General features: G+C 44.3%; 1 protein-coding gene across 10 annotated transcripts in view; it reads right to left on the bottom strand.

The window, feature by feature from the left end:
• Positions 1-15,191, bottom strand: part of LOC6497261 (protein sickie) — a 155,476-nt gene that overhangs the window by 9,777 nt on the left and 130,508 nt on the right. Inside the window, exons 1-2 of one of the 10 annotated variants that reach the window (XM_014906112.3) lie at positions 12,712-12,921; positions 1,435-2,906 (exon numbers count right to left, since the gene is read on the bottom strand). The exons of 7 other annotated variants lie outside the window; for them this stretch is intronic. In XM_014906112.3, the coding sequence (XP_014761598.1) occupies positions 1,435-2,796 (1,362 nt within the window). In that variant the 5' untranslated portion in view covers positions 2,797-2,906; positions 12,712-12,921. Of the gene's footprint in view, positions 1-1,434; positions 2,907-12,706; positions 14,432-15,191 lie in introns of those variants that run through there. 2 more of the 10 variants (XM_014906110.3, XR_006507438.1) reach the window with 2 other exon arrangements.

Raw genomic sequence — 15,191 nt, 5'->3', positions numbered from 1 at the left:
AGCTGGCCAAACTGTCAGCGGCGCCTGTTCACACGCCATCTGACAATTTCACTTTTCAAGCCTGGCTTCTTGGCCGGCTCGGGTTACCACTGCCATCGAGGCTGGCAGCTGTTAGAGCTGCTCATAAATAAACATGAAATGTACACGAAAAACGCCTTAAAAAACGTATGCGGCGTCGCTAAGGCTAAGCTTAAAAACCGCTTTAAAAACGCGCCAAATCGAATGGGCAAAAACTAAATAATAAAAACTACAAAAAATATTGCCGAGGAAAATAAACCGAAGAAAAACAAACGTACTCAGCAGGCAGCATTAATGGCAACTTTATTTGTTTTGAAAGTTGACATTGATTGGTCCCGCAATTGGCGACGAAGTCTTTAGTTGACTTAACTTAGTAAGGCCTAGGGTATTGGATCTGTATGGATTGGTATATAGTTTTCACGGATGCTAGGCTTGGGTATAATAATTCATTATAAAAATGATCTGAAAGCTCACAGGGGAAAGACCTTTTCTACAAATATTTACATTTATAAAGTAAGCGGAACCCTCTATACCATATGGTATAAGAATATTCTGAAGATAGCTTGCATTCTTGAGAACCTGATCGTTAAAAAATATTAATGTTCCAGTGAAATAGTAAACAATTAAAGGCCAATGACTTCTCCTACTAGCGTAGTAAACCATATAGTTTTCGAGTTTGTGGCATTATCGGATCGGTTCAAGTTCCCTTCCTCAAACAGGGCATACTCAGTCGGAGATACTCAGTCTGAAGCTGGTTTCTTCGTGGACATATCAATTGCATGTTCTGCGAAATCAGGTCATCGGTTTTGGTCATCAGCAGCAGAAACAACAACAGATGTTTGTTGTGCCTCTAGTACAACGCTGTTCAAACTGTAAGTAATCCATGGGACGTGTACTTAATGGGAAAGACTTTGTCTGCCTGGCTTATTTAATATGCCAGAGGCCTTTGCTTTGCTTTGCAGTCTCGGACTCCCCATGCAAGTTTGATTAAATCAATCAGTGCGCAAAGCATCTAACGGCGACTGACAGTTGTATCTCTGAATGCTGAATGCCTCTCTGAATGGAACTTGGAAACGGCCTCGGGCTCTGACTCTGACTCGGGCTTTGCTGGTTTCTGTGGCAACTATAGTTGCAATTTGCTGGCGCATCGCTGGTCAAGTGTGGCATAGCTCGCCCATGTTCGGCGGACTGCATTCGTAATGCCAAAGCCGGATGAGGAATGCCAGGTGAAGACATCACAGGGAATAAGCCAGGCACAACACGAGATTTATAACAGTAGACCACAACCGCAGAAGATGTATGTTGCATTTTTAAATTGCTGGTTTGGCAGGAGTGTGGAAGAAAGCCACAGCCTTTTATAATATTTCACAGATTTATTTACTAATTTAGGGAACTTTTTATGTTGGTATACATCACCTCTTCCAGGTCCTCCTCGGGCGAAGTGGCCAAAGTCAGGGATGGCCCCACTCCCATTCCGTTTCCGCTCATCGGCGGACAGGACTGCCGCTTGAAGTCCCGGCGAATGGCCAGCTCGTACCAGGGAATCAGTGGCTTACTCCTAAGCGTCGTCTGGCATCCGATCTTGAAGTCCAGCGGATCCATGTACTCCGGAGCCATCCTGTTCAGATCACTGACGGCTGCCTCGGCGGAGGCGTAGATGTTTCCCGCGGACTTGTTGCCTCCGCGATGCCAGCCGACTACTCCTCCTCTGGCCATGTCCAGCATGGAGCCCATAGGCACATCCAGGCTGCGATGGAGGCCGGCGCCCATGCTCTTGACCCTCATGTTGCCCAGAGTGTGGTATCGCCGGTCCACAGCATTGGGCAGCATCGGCATGGCACTGGGCACGACCAGGAGCTCGTCCTGGTCGATCGTGGCCAGGCTCTGGCTGGTGTAGGATCTCTCCAGCAACTCGGCACTGCTGCTTCTTTGGGTGATGACCGGCAGCTCGTACAGATTGAGCCGTGTGCTGGTGGGGGGCCTGGTGGGCGTGGCATAGATCTTTGGCTTGGCGTAGAGGCTCTCCCGGCGGACAGGCGCAGGTGGCGGCAGACCTGTGGGGGAGCGGGGAGCCTCGCTCAGCGAGAGAGTTGCGGGCCTCCTAATCACTGTGGGCTGACCACCCACGGAGTTGTGCCGCAGGGTCGGAGGTCTCAGGCGCGGGGAGTCCCTCTCCTGCATATCGAAGCTCAACCGCGGAGCAGGTGAGTAGCAACCTCGATCTGAACTGTCGTAGGAGCTGCGGATGCCGCTGTCCAATCTCCGTTTGGGGCTTTCCGGTGCCGTGTACAGGAAAATGGGCTCCTCCTCCCCGGCAGTGTTGTAGTCCGGGGTCTTTGGAGTGGCACTGCTCTGCAGGGAGTCCAGCGAGAAGCGGGAGTTCTTTTTTACGCTCTGGTAGTCGCAGGGCATGCTGCCGCCTCCGGAGGAACTGGAGGCATCCGATAGTGGCCGGAAGCCCGAGGGGTTGGTGTAGATCGGCTCCAGATCCCCGATGGTTGGTGTGCGCACTGGCTTGGCCCTGGCGTAGATCTCCTCCGGTTGGCTTCCGCCCGGCAGACTGTAGTTGCTTCTCAGAGAAACGGTGCGCTGTCGACGGGGCTTCTGGAGGATGGGAGCCGGAGGAGGCACCCCGGCTGCGGCCGCCTCCGCCTCGGCGGCCACCCGGATCGACCGGGAACGGGTCAGGCCACGCGCCCGGATCGTGGCGTAGCCATCGTAAATGGGAACGGTTATCGGGGAGGGGGGCGGCCTATTGCTGGCACTGGCCGCGGACATTATTTTTGAACTTTTGAATCGTTTTATTTTCTGATTTTTCCACAACTCTTTCTCAATCCCTCACAGGGTTTCCATGTCGCCTCTCGTTCACTTTAAACATTGATTAATTGCTGCGGCATTCAAATTGAGGTTTATCATTTATAATCAACGAAATTGTTCATTGCTGGGACTCAGCCTATTCCCTGGCCCCCCTTTTGGTAACTTTAAAGCTAAACCAGCATCAATCATTTTTAATTGAAGCCGGGATTCATAAATTGAAGCTGTTCGTCCAACGAACTCAACCTGCCACTCCCTCAGATCCCACTAACTCTCATTTTCCGGTCACAGTTGGCATGGCAATCGTGTATGTGTTCCCCCGAATCTGGTCTATTTTTAAGGCCAAGTTGTCTTATTAACGCGTAATTAGCATCTTTTCCACATGACTTGCGTTGCGTTGGCTGTTGTGATTGACAGGTTGAACAAAGAGTTTTAAAAAAGGCCACAGTTCGCACCTTAGTTCATTTTAATGGATTTTGTTGTGAAGGGCTGCCTAATGGCTTCGACAAAGTCAAGATGGAAGTCTCTGCGAGTGGAAGAAGATGGAAGTTTCAAGCTCTCCTTGAAGCTTAAAAGGGTTCTGTATGATTTTCTATGAATAATTTTATCATAACCATATACTTTTGCTTTGTGTCCTTTTATATTGAAAGATTTTATCTCAGTTCTGAAATAAAACCCAAAGCCATATTTTGGTTGAAAAATCCCCAACACATACTGTACATTCTGGACCCTCTATTTCAGTTTAATTTTATGAGTTTTATCATTTGCCCGACACAAACGGGCACTTAAACATATCTATAAGCATGTGCCACACCGAGATCCGTTGGTGTTGCCATTCCCATACCCATTCGAGTCCCCAGTCCCCAGTCCCCAACCCCATTCGCAGCACCCCTCCTCTTTGAAACTCCGATTCCTAATGCTGTTTCTGTGGCTGCCTGTCAATTGGTTTGTCGGTTCGTTGACACTCGCAGGCGACGAAGGAGTTCTGGTTCCTTGTGGGGAGACATTGTACAACTAACTGACTGCCGGACTCAGTACCATGGACGTAGTCATGGTGACTTATCAGAGGGGGCTTCTGTATGGTTGAGAAGCTGTTAAGCCTGGTTCATTAAGAAACTTGAAATTACATTTTCAATGAGAAACTTTAACATAATTTTGTAAATTAAAGACAGAAAGCCAGAATGGTTTTAATCAAAGCATCTAAGCTAGTTAGAACCCCTCTTTACGACCATGTTCTAGCCAAGAGTCTGGTTAGCAGAATGACGCTTCTACTTCTGACACTCAACAGCAACAATAACAAGGAAATGCAATAAACAACAATTTTCTAATGTCATCAACATACGAACGACGGACGTTTCGATGTTTTTACTTTATTGTTGTTGATTTTTTCATATAATTTCTAGTTTTTTTTTATTATTTTGCAGCTGTGACTCGACTGGGAAGTGACTGCGAAGTAAGAACTGTGACTCTGGTCTGGTTGCTGTTTTTAGCGCTGCGTGAATTGGCTGTAATTGTTTTGATTGCAGTTCATGGTGTTTTATAATTCACCATCTCACTCTGCCGCTAGCCTTTAATAATTAAAGTTTAATTGCAGGATTGGAGTGGCGATGCGACGGAATGTATATCATTTTGAAATTGTCCACTTGGATGAAGTAATTAAGCGAAAATTAACGTTCTTCAACTAATATAGCTGGTGTTAGAAACGGGAATTAAAGATCACAGTCTAGAGGAATTGCTGGAGATGGAGAGGTTTTTGAAATATTTTTAGATAACTCTAAAGTATTTCTATATCTTTGTCAATTCTTATAATGATTTTGAGTTTATTTTCCCATCAATTTAAGTTAAAACCTTTAAAGTTCCTATGTCTATAGCTATGACAATTTTCATCCTATTCTTCATCCGTACGAATTCTAGTACGATTCTGCATCAATTGCATTTCATTAAAATAGAGAGAACTCTTGTGTCTTTGACCCAATAAAGCCCCAGCCCATACAAAGAAGACTATTTTCCTCATATCAGCAAATTGACTTCGAATATCACCAATGCGCCTGGAAAGCATGAATGCAATCAATCGGGCCTTTCAGTTCAGATCTCAGATGACAGGGTGAATCACCAGATGCAAGTACACTGGCCACGTTGCAGTGGCAGCCACTTTGGCACTGCGGCAATCTATAAAATTTATGGCTTATGCAAAAAAACCAAGTAAGAGTGAAAAACGCGGAAAAAAGCCATTTCTGAGTCACCCTTAGGCTAAGTTTTAGGAGGACTGATCGCAGTTGCGGATGCACAGTCAGGGTCCAAGTCAATGGCTTCAATCAGAGCCAGGCACGATTCGTGCAAATTAATTCGAATAAAGCGAATATAAATCAAATTTTTGTCAAAATTCAATAACTTCACAGCCCCCACAGGCCATCAAGAAATTGTTTGCGAATTTTTTCGCCCTGCTGGCACAGTATTTTGCAATTTGACTTTTGTGGGTCATGTGGGCGTCTAATTGTTTGAATTTTTGTGCGAGTATTAACTCTCTGGGTAGCACTCTAGCATTGTCTATTGAAATTTATGCAATTGCAGCTTGCATTGGCATTTAATAGTTCATTTGCTATCTATTGTTATGCCAAAAATAAATACACAAACTGAACTTTGCGACTGAAATGGCAAGGGTTCAGACTGGAGACTAGAGACTTGAGACCCAGACTGGTTTCCTGTGCGGAGGCGTTTTTTCTCTTTCGGTTTATCTGAAAACGCACCTTTGACAGCATTGACAACTTTCGCCGAAATGCAAAACGCGGCTGGGAAAGCATTCAGACTTATCGCCCCAGTCTGTCTAGATTTCGCCGCTTTTCTTGTGGGCAGGCTCCCATTTTTCCATTTTTTAGCTGTAAGGGCAGCGGTTTCTGTCTAGACAACGAGGCTGCCACCAATGTCTTATCAGCCGGCTGAAATCTCATGAGGAAATTGCTTCGAATTTCATGACATCAAAAAAATAGTGTACATAGCGCTTTAAGTGAGCAACCGAATGACAACTATGAGACTGAGGGGTTAATTTGATTAATGTGTTTGGGAAATGAAACAAGCTATTTGCAAAATAAAATGCTGACGATTAAAGCGTGAATGCCCGGGGCCCCCATCGCGATTGGAGCCCCCATCGGAGCTCAAGTCAACATATGTTCTGGGGGCCGCTCGAGAGACTATTTTTACTGATGATGATCACGAAGCGAAGTCACTTCATTGATCGAGGATTTCCAGCTACGCAATTGGCGGGCCAAAACTCGTTGGCTAATTGTGTCAGGCACGTAGTATCCGAAATATTCTGAGCGTTCAATGCCGCAAACTGGTTGAACAAAATCCAAAACAAAGTTAAAATGCGAAAAAATCCCAATCTGACGGAGGCTGTCAACTGCATAGATAAGTAGCTAAAATAAAAAAATTCGAACAAAAAATAAATGTTTGGGCGGTAATTTTGACAGGTTGAGATCTGTAGTGGGTGGCTGTGGAGCGTTTAATTTAATTATTTTCGGAAACTTGAGATTGAAAGCTTTTATTTGCCTTCATTTGGCTGATCAAGAAGTTCTCCATTAGATCATTCGAGGTGTGTTTGAGGCAACAAAACGTGACAACAAATAGCACAAAATAAAATAATAAAAAGACAACAATAATTTCATGCCAAGCTATTAAAGAGCTTTATGGATCGTATTTCAGATTTATAGAAATTAGTGTTACAAAAATATTTCCGTTGACAGCGGCGCCACAAAACAAAGTTGCCAAAGTGTTTTCCGCCGAAATTCGGGCCGCCTCGGGCTTATCAACTCAATGTTATCGCGTCGGGCGAGCTCCGATCGTAAAACTAATAAATTTATGTATATATGCAAAAAGCAAAAAAATAGTATAAAAACTGTTTTTGAAAAGGGAGCGCCACCGATCTAAGAAAATAAAAGTTTTTTGCTCTGAGGTTTATATCGGCCTGCATTAATTAGGCACGAAACCTGCTGTGTGAGAGGGTCAGAAGAAGGGGCTAAGCAACCGTTAACAACAACTTATACACTTTAAAAAATATCAGAAAACCTAAATGAAACTCGAAAGTTTTTGTTTAATCATTTCTCTCCCTGCAGTCTGGGCCATCTGTCTTTTCCGTTGGGGATCTTTTAGCGGGTGATTTTGCAGCAAAACTGGTTTGGAGGCTTAAGTTTCTTATTAAGTCGGAGGACTGAAGGCAACACGATCATCTGGCTGGCTGGCTGATGGCTCTCCACTTCCTCACTCAAGGCACTTGACAACCGCATAAGCACTTTTGTGGAAATTATAAACAATTGAGGCTAATTTAAGTTTTCTTTTTCTTCGTCTACATAGTGGACTATATAACAACATTAGCCGTGTAACACGAGAGGATTGTTCAACGGGGGGAAATGGGTTTTTGCGTCAGAGGAACTTGTATATGAAAATACGCTTAATGCATTCCATTAAGAGTGGCTTGAGGCGCGAGATGCTTGCTATATTATGCAATTGCCAATGGAAAAGCGGGTGGACTCGCCACCCAATGCAAAACGAAGGTCAATTGGATGAATGGGCCTGGGCCTGTGCCTCAATTTCATTAATCGAAATGGAACTCGCAGTAATCCGTTGATTGCTTTCTGAAAATTGTTTGAAAAACAAGATAGAAGAGCAGACCGTCTAAAGATAATGTCTGTTTAACGAGATGATAAGTCTGTTTCTTTAAAAGTGTTTACCAAGTCACTTTTAATCGGATTTGAGAGGCTTAAGAAGCTGCCAAGACGATAGCCGCATTGGAAAATATTTATCTTAGTCTCCTATGGAACATTAGCGAAAATATTCTTGAGCCTTAGATTCTGCGGACTTTTCAGTAATATCTGGCAAATATTCTAAGCTATTTGAAGATAATATTTCTCCTATCTTATATATTTTATTTGGAAAACACATATTCCTTATTAAAGACCATTTCAATTCCACTCTCACTGATATCTTTCATCTCTATTTCGGGGTCTCTGCCAAATGATACAATGGGTCCACTGGCACTTCCATAGAATCTCGCCCCGGCAGCAGTTTCGGCCTTTGTATTTCTGTCCATTGGGCTGCATGTTAGCCGGGCATAAACAAAGTCGACCCCCTTAACCCCGAAACCCATTACTTGAAAAATGCAAAGCCCAAAAATAACGAGAGAGAGAAAAACTTTTTCATTATTATTATTATTAGCGATGAAGAAGATGGGGGCTTTAGATAGAAGGGACACTACGGTGGGGGACCCCAAAAACTCATCAGCATAATCAACAAGGGAAAAGGGCGGCAAATGTTGCATGCAACATGCACACGACTCGCAGCATGATTACAAACTGACAGACTGATGTGCAGTTGTCGTCATTGTTTCTGGTTTTGTGTAAGCCCTGTATACAATAATTTGAGTTACTCTTATTGTGGCAGTCCGTCAAGTGGATGGCTGGACACAGATGTGAATGGAGGGGCCCTACTGCCTATGGTTCTGTCTCTGCCTCTGTCTCTACCTCTTCCCTCTTCGGTGGAGCCGATTGTAATTCCGGGCAACTCAAGTGGAACCCCGGCTCCGGAGGACAGAAAGTTCGGTTCAAGTAGAGCCTTATCAGAATGCAAGCCAATAAATATCCCATTGCATTTCATTAGCTTTGGGCATTCAGATCCGAGCACTGACCAAGGCCTTTGATAAATTGTTGGCTGACGTGATTTGTATACTAGAAAGACGATTCCGATTTTCAACTGGCTATCGTTTTGATTAGATATCCACACTCTATCTGGTGTTTTCTTTCTTTTTTGGAATCTTATGCAAATTTTCCAGTTTTGTTTGAAAGCGAGGTGGAAGTCGAGTGTCTGGGCGATGCTTTCTTTGCGATTAGGAAGGCCGGACATATTGATGAATGTCTTTGGGTAATCTGCCATCTACTCGCCGTCCGCTTATCCCATTTCCCACCCAAACGATTGCTGAATCGGTAAATCAAGCGAGGAAAGTCAATTAAGCTGCCCGGCAGTACCTTGTTAGCTCTCAGTACTCCCTTCAAAAATAAATCATGCTCCACCCCAGCGAGCGCTCCAAACAATTTACTAAATTGATCCAAGAGGAAACTCAGACAAGGAGGGAAAAGAGCTGGGCTACAAGTATAATTCTGGCATAATGATAATTAAATCTTTCAGAAAAAAGGGGAGCGTCTTCTGTGGAAACTCAAGCACTAAATGGAAGCCCAAGATAAGAGCCGGCCCTTCCAAGAATCATCTTGAAGTGGAGCAGTTGGATGCCCACTGAATGCTCTTTGTGTTTGTCAACTGCAATTAGAAAAGTGGAAACGTGTCTGGGACAAGGCGAGGGGTAACTGCACTGCACTGCATCTGGCAGCTGCCACAATATTAGTTGCAGCTGATTAATGATTGAAGCGCATTCCTCGATCTCGGTCTCAAAAGGTGCCACTCCTCTCGCGCGTTCGAACAAAAAATAGACAAAGGCGGCCTTAATAGTTGTTTATTGACTGCCAGCCTGCCACAAGGACGGGTGCTCGTGTGCCTGCTGATTGCTACCAGCTGCCACGGCAACATGTTGCCAAAGGTGCAGCACCAATTAGGCAGCAAACACACGCTCCTGAAAAGGTGCAACGATAGGGTAAACAGTCGTAGGGACAGTCCCGACTGACCGGTAATTTTCGGAATGAGCGGAGGGGTTGAGAAACCATTTACGTAATTATTATATTTGCCGGGATCTTGGAAATTAAACTTGGCAAATGGGAAGAAGAAATTATAGGGCCATCATGTCCGAAGTCTGCTTAGCTTAACTTAAATAAAGCATCAGTTTCTCAGACCTCTTTTGAGTATAAGTTTTTTATTATTATTTTCTTTGTTTTAAATTCTTTGAGTATACATAATTTGTTCACCATTTATTTTTTCTATTTTAGACTGTCATCCAATTTTCACCTCCATTTTATCTTGTTTTCCCATGACAATTATACTCTTCCCAAACCATTTCCTCACTAAAATTTTTTCTGTTTCGTCTTATAATTATCATTTCTCCGACTTGGCAGTGAACCTCGAATCTTGTACCGTCATTATGCAAGGAAAGCCAAGACAATGAAAGGCCCTTAACCGACCCTTAACCCTTTACAGTCGATGGGTAGAACAGGTAGCGCCTCGATGGGACTTCATTTAAGTATGCCAGACATGCGCCTAGGCCCTAGGGACTGGGTATCTGGGATATCGTGGGTCGTTAGCCCGAGAACCTATGGACTGGCACAGTAGCAGGCAAATCGATGCGGGTCTCATAAAATTTGCCCATTAATTAAGCACCCCGAACGAAGCCCAAGCCGGGCTCTCAGTTTTTCCATTTTCCAAAGTTGTGCTGGGCTTGTTTTTTGTTTGTGAAGAGCACATATGGATGTATGTTTGCCGGGGTGCTAGGGCTGATCAAATATTTACATGGCATTTACATCAAACACACCGGAATGCAAAACACTCTCCATCGAGGGCGGAGGACGGAGGAGACTGCTTGGCGGCGTTTAAAGCATTTGACATCGTTTGCCTCTTCCTCAACTCTCGACAAACAAAATTGGAGTAGACAACTACAAGAAAGGCAAACGAATCGATGAAAAGTGAGGCAAAAATTGCAGCCTTTAAATCGAAGAGGAAGTCGGGGCCAGAGACAGAGCCAGGGAAAGGCAGCAGCACATCTTGGGAGACTGTTTGTGATACTATTTGTGATATCGGAAAACATGTGTATCTCCGATTGCCCATCGAACGTTGGCCGGAAATTGTTATGGACTTTTGCGCGATCCAGCGATCCATGGCAGCTAATTGAACTGGAAAACTGAACAGTTTTCCTTCGCCACTTTTCACACTTTCTCGAGCTGGCTGAGAGCAGTTCAAAGAGAAACGGCCATTAGAAATCAAAAACAACTTCAAAGTTGACGCCTGTGCTGGCTCTGTTGCCCGTGTTGCCTGTGCGAAAAATTACAAATTAAAAACTAATTTTCTTTTGCCCTCCCCACCTCCGCCAGCTCCGCCCAAAATCATCAGGCCCCCCTGCGATTTTCAGGCATGGCCAATTTTGATTAGCGGCGCATGAAAATTTTTTAATGCATCACAGGAACACAGTAGAGGGAGGAGCTCTGGGGTGTGGGGGATAAATCAATCTTCATTAAGGATGATGGCAAAAGTTCGCTGTTAAAAAAGTGCATAATTAATTGCAATATTCTTTCAATTAAAATACTTGAAGAGGGCACAACCCACGGCGCGTTTGTTGTTTTCAAAAAGGTGATGGGATGCCTCGTACATTGTTCCCAAAACTGTCAGTTCTGATAAGAATTTATGTGGAAAATAATGCAGGATATGCGCTGGGATGAGGGACATGGGGAGGGTGGGTATGGAATGCTGGGAACCGTGGCATTTTCCGTCCCTAATTTTCCTCGATTTCAATTGATCGCTTTGCGTGCAACCGGGGAATAAAGCGAGGGTGACACCGCTCCATGTGCCTCGGTTGTAGGGCAGCTGCCGCGGAAACACAGGACCCATATGTGCGAGGGAGATTCGGGATTTTCATCTGGATTAGACTGAGTTATGGGAAACGTGTGCCATTAGTACAGTCATCGCTGAAATTCCCTTTGTTTGGGATATGATGAACCAAAGTCATTAGCGAAAATCAATAAAAACAAAAGCGATATCGTATTGTGTGAGTTTTGAGAGACTGCGATTCATTGGCGAGACAAAAAAGTCAGTTCTTGCAACGCTGCTGCAACTTCACAATTCAGCCGACAATGTCTTTTATTGTACCCCCGGTTTTCGGTTTCCCCCTTTTGACATGTTTGTGCAATTTGTGTGTAGGCTACTGTTGCGACATGGACGTGGAAAACGGGGTTGATTTACGATCAGGTTGCGGGATCATAAAGTGATATTGCTGGTACTAATAGTGTTTTAGGGGGTGGTTAGCTGAAGGATGTTTTATGGCAGGAAAACATGCAAATGATGGGAAACATCCAATGAAGTAATCATAAAGCCTGCACCTCTGTCTGCATTCGAGTGGGACATACAACCTTTTCATCACTTCCCCATACTGTATAGTATACAGAACCGAACTGAGTAATTTGCCCAGCTCATTTCGATATGCTCCATTAAACGATTTTGCCATTGTTGCACATCTCCCTGCACCTATGGAAATGTGTCTGCCCGATGTCAGTTTAATTTGTAGCTATTTTGGTGGAGAAGAGAAAACAAACAGTCTGAGGGTGCCGTGGGGCGAGTGGCAGTTGATATGGCAGATTTCCCCGTCTGCCCATCTGCTGATTTTGCAATTATTTCGCGACTCGAGTGACGAGTAACTTTAGCGGCGTTACAGTGTCTCCATGGGAATGGAGAATGGTGCCTGGTTGTATGGGGAATGGGATACCCTAGCAATGAACAATATGGTTGGTTGGTTGTCGGGTTGTTCGCCCTTATTTGGAGGCGTGTCCCCTTCACGTTCGCACAGCTTCCGCAATGTTAATTGTTGCTGCAACGTGTTTGTTTATTTGTTTATTTATCAATTTTTATCTCGTTGGCTGGCTGTTAATTTAAGCAGTTGTAGGTGAACTTTTTTGTTATCTTTCTGTGTCAGCAGTTTTGTGGGTTGAAAGACTTTTAACAGATTTTTATGGGGGGCTCTGGGTCTGGATGCCCTCCGGAGAGCACCCAGAACCCAGAAAACTTTGCTGACCGGTTTGGAACACATGATTTATATATTTATATTTTTTTTTCGTTTATTCATTCATTTTTTAGCACGTCACAAACACGTTTCTCATTTGCCAAAGCCCCTTCGGGCCCAAGGCCCATGGCTTTAAACTTAATTTATTTATAGCTTTTTCAAATCTGCTCAATGAACCTTACGGATTTCTTACAAATCTTCACTTCACGCAACACTTCAGTAATCAGTTGGGTAAACAGCAACAAACAGACTTTGGCGATCGCGCACTACCAGATACAGATACATTGCCGCCGCTCGGCTTGAGATACAGATACATGCGGTCGTGTGCGCGGCAGCGAACAGTCCGATTCAAACTCAACACGTTTCACGAGCGGCAGAGCCGTTCCACCATCACCTAACGATCGCCAGCAACATGTTGCTGTCGCTTCGGCAACATTCTGCTAACTAACAGAATTCGACTCATGTTGCTGGCTGATGGATGCTAATTCCTTTTGATACCTCAGCGGGATGTGCGTGCCTTGACTTCAGATGCGGAACTGAATATGACACACTCGACTCCGAAATCCTTTGGCAACCACTGGCCGCTGCCACAGCGACGTCAGCGGCGCGGCAGCAGCAGCTGCGATGACGCGACTTGACGGCGGCAGCAACGGCGACAAAACAAATAACAGAATCAAGGCGGAAAACAAAACGCCGAGGGCAAGGGGGTGGATGCTCTCGAGGTTATGCAGCACCGGGTCATTCGGTTTTTCGATTTTTCGGAGGGGCGCCACAGGAAGTAGGCTATCACGCGATCCGGAAGCCTAGGTCCTTTGGGAACACAGACCCCTACCGTGTGAAAATGTTATGTAACTATAATTATATTGGCTTTAAATTATAGTTAGTGGGGATCTATATAATTAATTCTTAATTTTCTGTATTGAAATTGACATAACAAGGGATTAAGAATAATATATTATTAGTTTTAATCTTCAGATTACAGGATGTTTATTTTTCTTAAAGAAGTAAACCGGTCGGCATAAGTAAGACAAAAAAATAGCTCTAGAGCAAAAATCAAAGTTTAAACGAAAATAATCTGCAGGGGATTTCCAGTGTCGGTCTGGCTCAGCTCCAAATATCCTGCAGGATTGCCACAGACTAAAGACAGGCGCCAGTGTGGCGCCTCTGCCGCCGCTCGTACATATGTATTCGCAGTCACGGCCCCGTCTGCCGTCTGCCCCATCGATGACTCCTTATTTAGATGTGCGCAAAACTATGCAGAACGAAAAAAATTACAGACGCAGCTTCCTGTGCGGCCAGGACGACGACGACAACGACAACAGAGTGGAAAAAATTGCAAATTTGTGTTTTGTAGTCGGTCGTAAGGCCAAAGTGAAGGACAGCATCACGATGGGGACACTCTGCAGCCTCCTTGTGCTCGACGTCGTTTATTTTTGGCGCGAGACTCGGTGGCGCCACAAAAAAAGCTGTCTACTTTGGGGGCCAAGTTCTAAGGACTGGGCCATAATAAAGTTGTGCGAAAACTTTTTGGGTGGCTTGTTTTACGAGTCTAGTTGGGGGACAGCTAAAAAATGATTGATTACCCGGGATCGGGATGAGGTTAGGTTATTGGCTTCTGCAGTTTTGGCTTAGACTAGCATAAAATCTAGACTTGGCATTAGTTTAACTGCTTTGGCATAACGCTGAAATGGGTTATTAGTAAATAGGGCTAAGAATTGATTTCACGCTTCAGTGGCGACAGTAGCCATAAGCATAAATGACTGATGATTTGGAAAATAATGGAAATAGCTGCTGTATTTGAAATGTAAATATGTTGGTCCAGATTATAATTGGGCTTTCTACATACCAGTCTTTAAGTTTAAAGGTCTTATGCTTATAAAATGAGTAGTTTAGATCACTTACCTAAAAATAAAAAGAGCAGAAAACATATTTTATTAGACTTAACTCAATGACTAGGCTTTTTATTTTACTTGAGGCAATCGCATCGTTTTGCAGGTTGGAGCAAAAGCAATTTAGTTGATTGCTCACTTTGCAATTTAGGGTCACTTAAAGGTTTAAGGGGCAAACCATCCAAAGATATAACAATAAAATTAGAGTCTTGTAGTTTATAAGTCATTTTCCATTGGAGAGTCCCAAGTGCACCCACAACCAGCTCATCTTTGACTCGATTGAAGTGATTGCTTATAATAAAATTTTAAAGAAACTTGAAATATTCTCCCTCTGTTTTTTGTGTTTATGGGCAGGGCCTGTTGTATACCTTGCCTTCTCCTCTATCTTAAATATAGTTCTGTATCTCAGACCCACTCAGACAGATATAGTCATCTGGAATTGCTCTGCGATTTGGCGCGTGTATTTTGGCGCTCGAGGCGATCACTCTAATGTTTTATAGTTATGCTCCTTTGTCTTATCGGGGGAAACTAGTTCGAGGGGTTGATGGGGACTCACGCTTTTAATGTTATTACGTTTTCATGCATGAAGTCGACTCTTTGTGTGTTTGTGTGCGACTGTCTCGCCTTCGGTCACTTGGGTCAATTTCGAGTGCGTGATAAATGGGCGCGTTGCATGGCTTATGGCTCTGTGTCTCTGTCTCTATCTTGGTCCCTATTGCTGTCTCTATCCACGCCCCACTAGCCCTCACTCTTTCCCAGTAGTTGGCGATGTG

Source organism: Drosophila ananassae, chromosome 3R (assembly GCF_017639315.1).
Source record: "Drosophila ananassae strain 14024-0371.13 chromosome 3R, ASM1763931v2, whole genome shotgun sequence".
Classification (NCBI taxonomy): Eukaryota; Metazoa; Arthropoda; class Insecta; order Diptera; family Drosophilidae; genus Drosophila; species Drosophila ananassae.
Note: the sequence above shows the minus strand (reverse complement) of the source record. Positions and strands in the feature narration are given on the sequence as shown.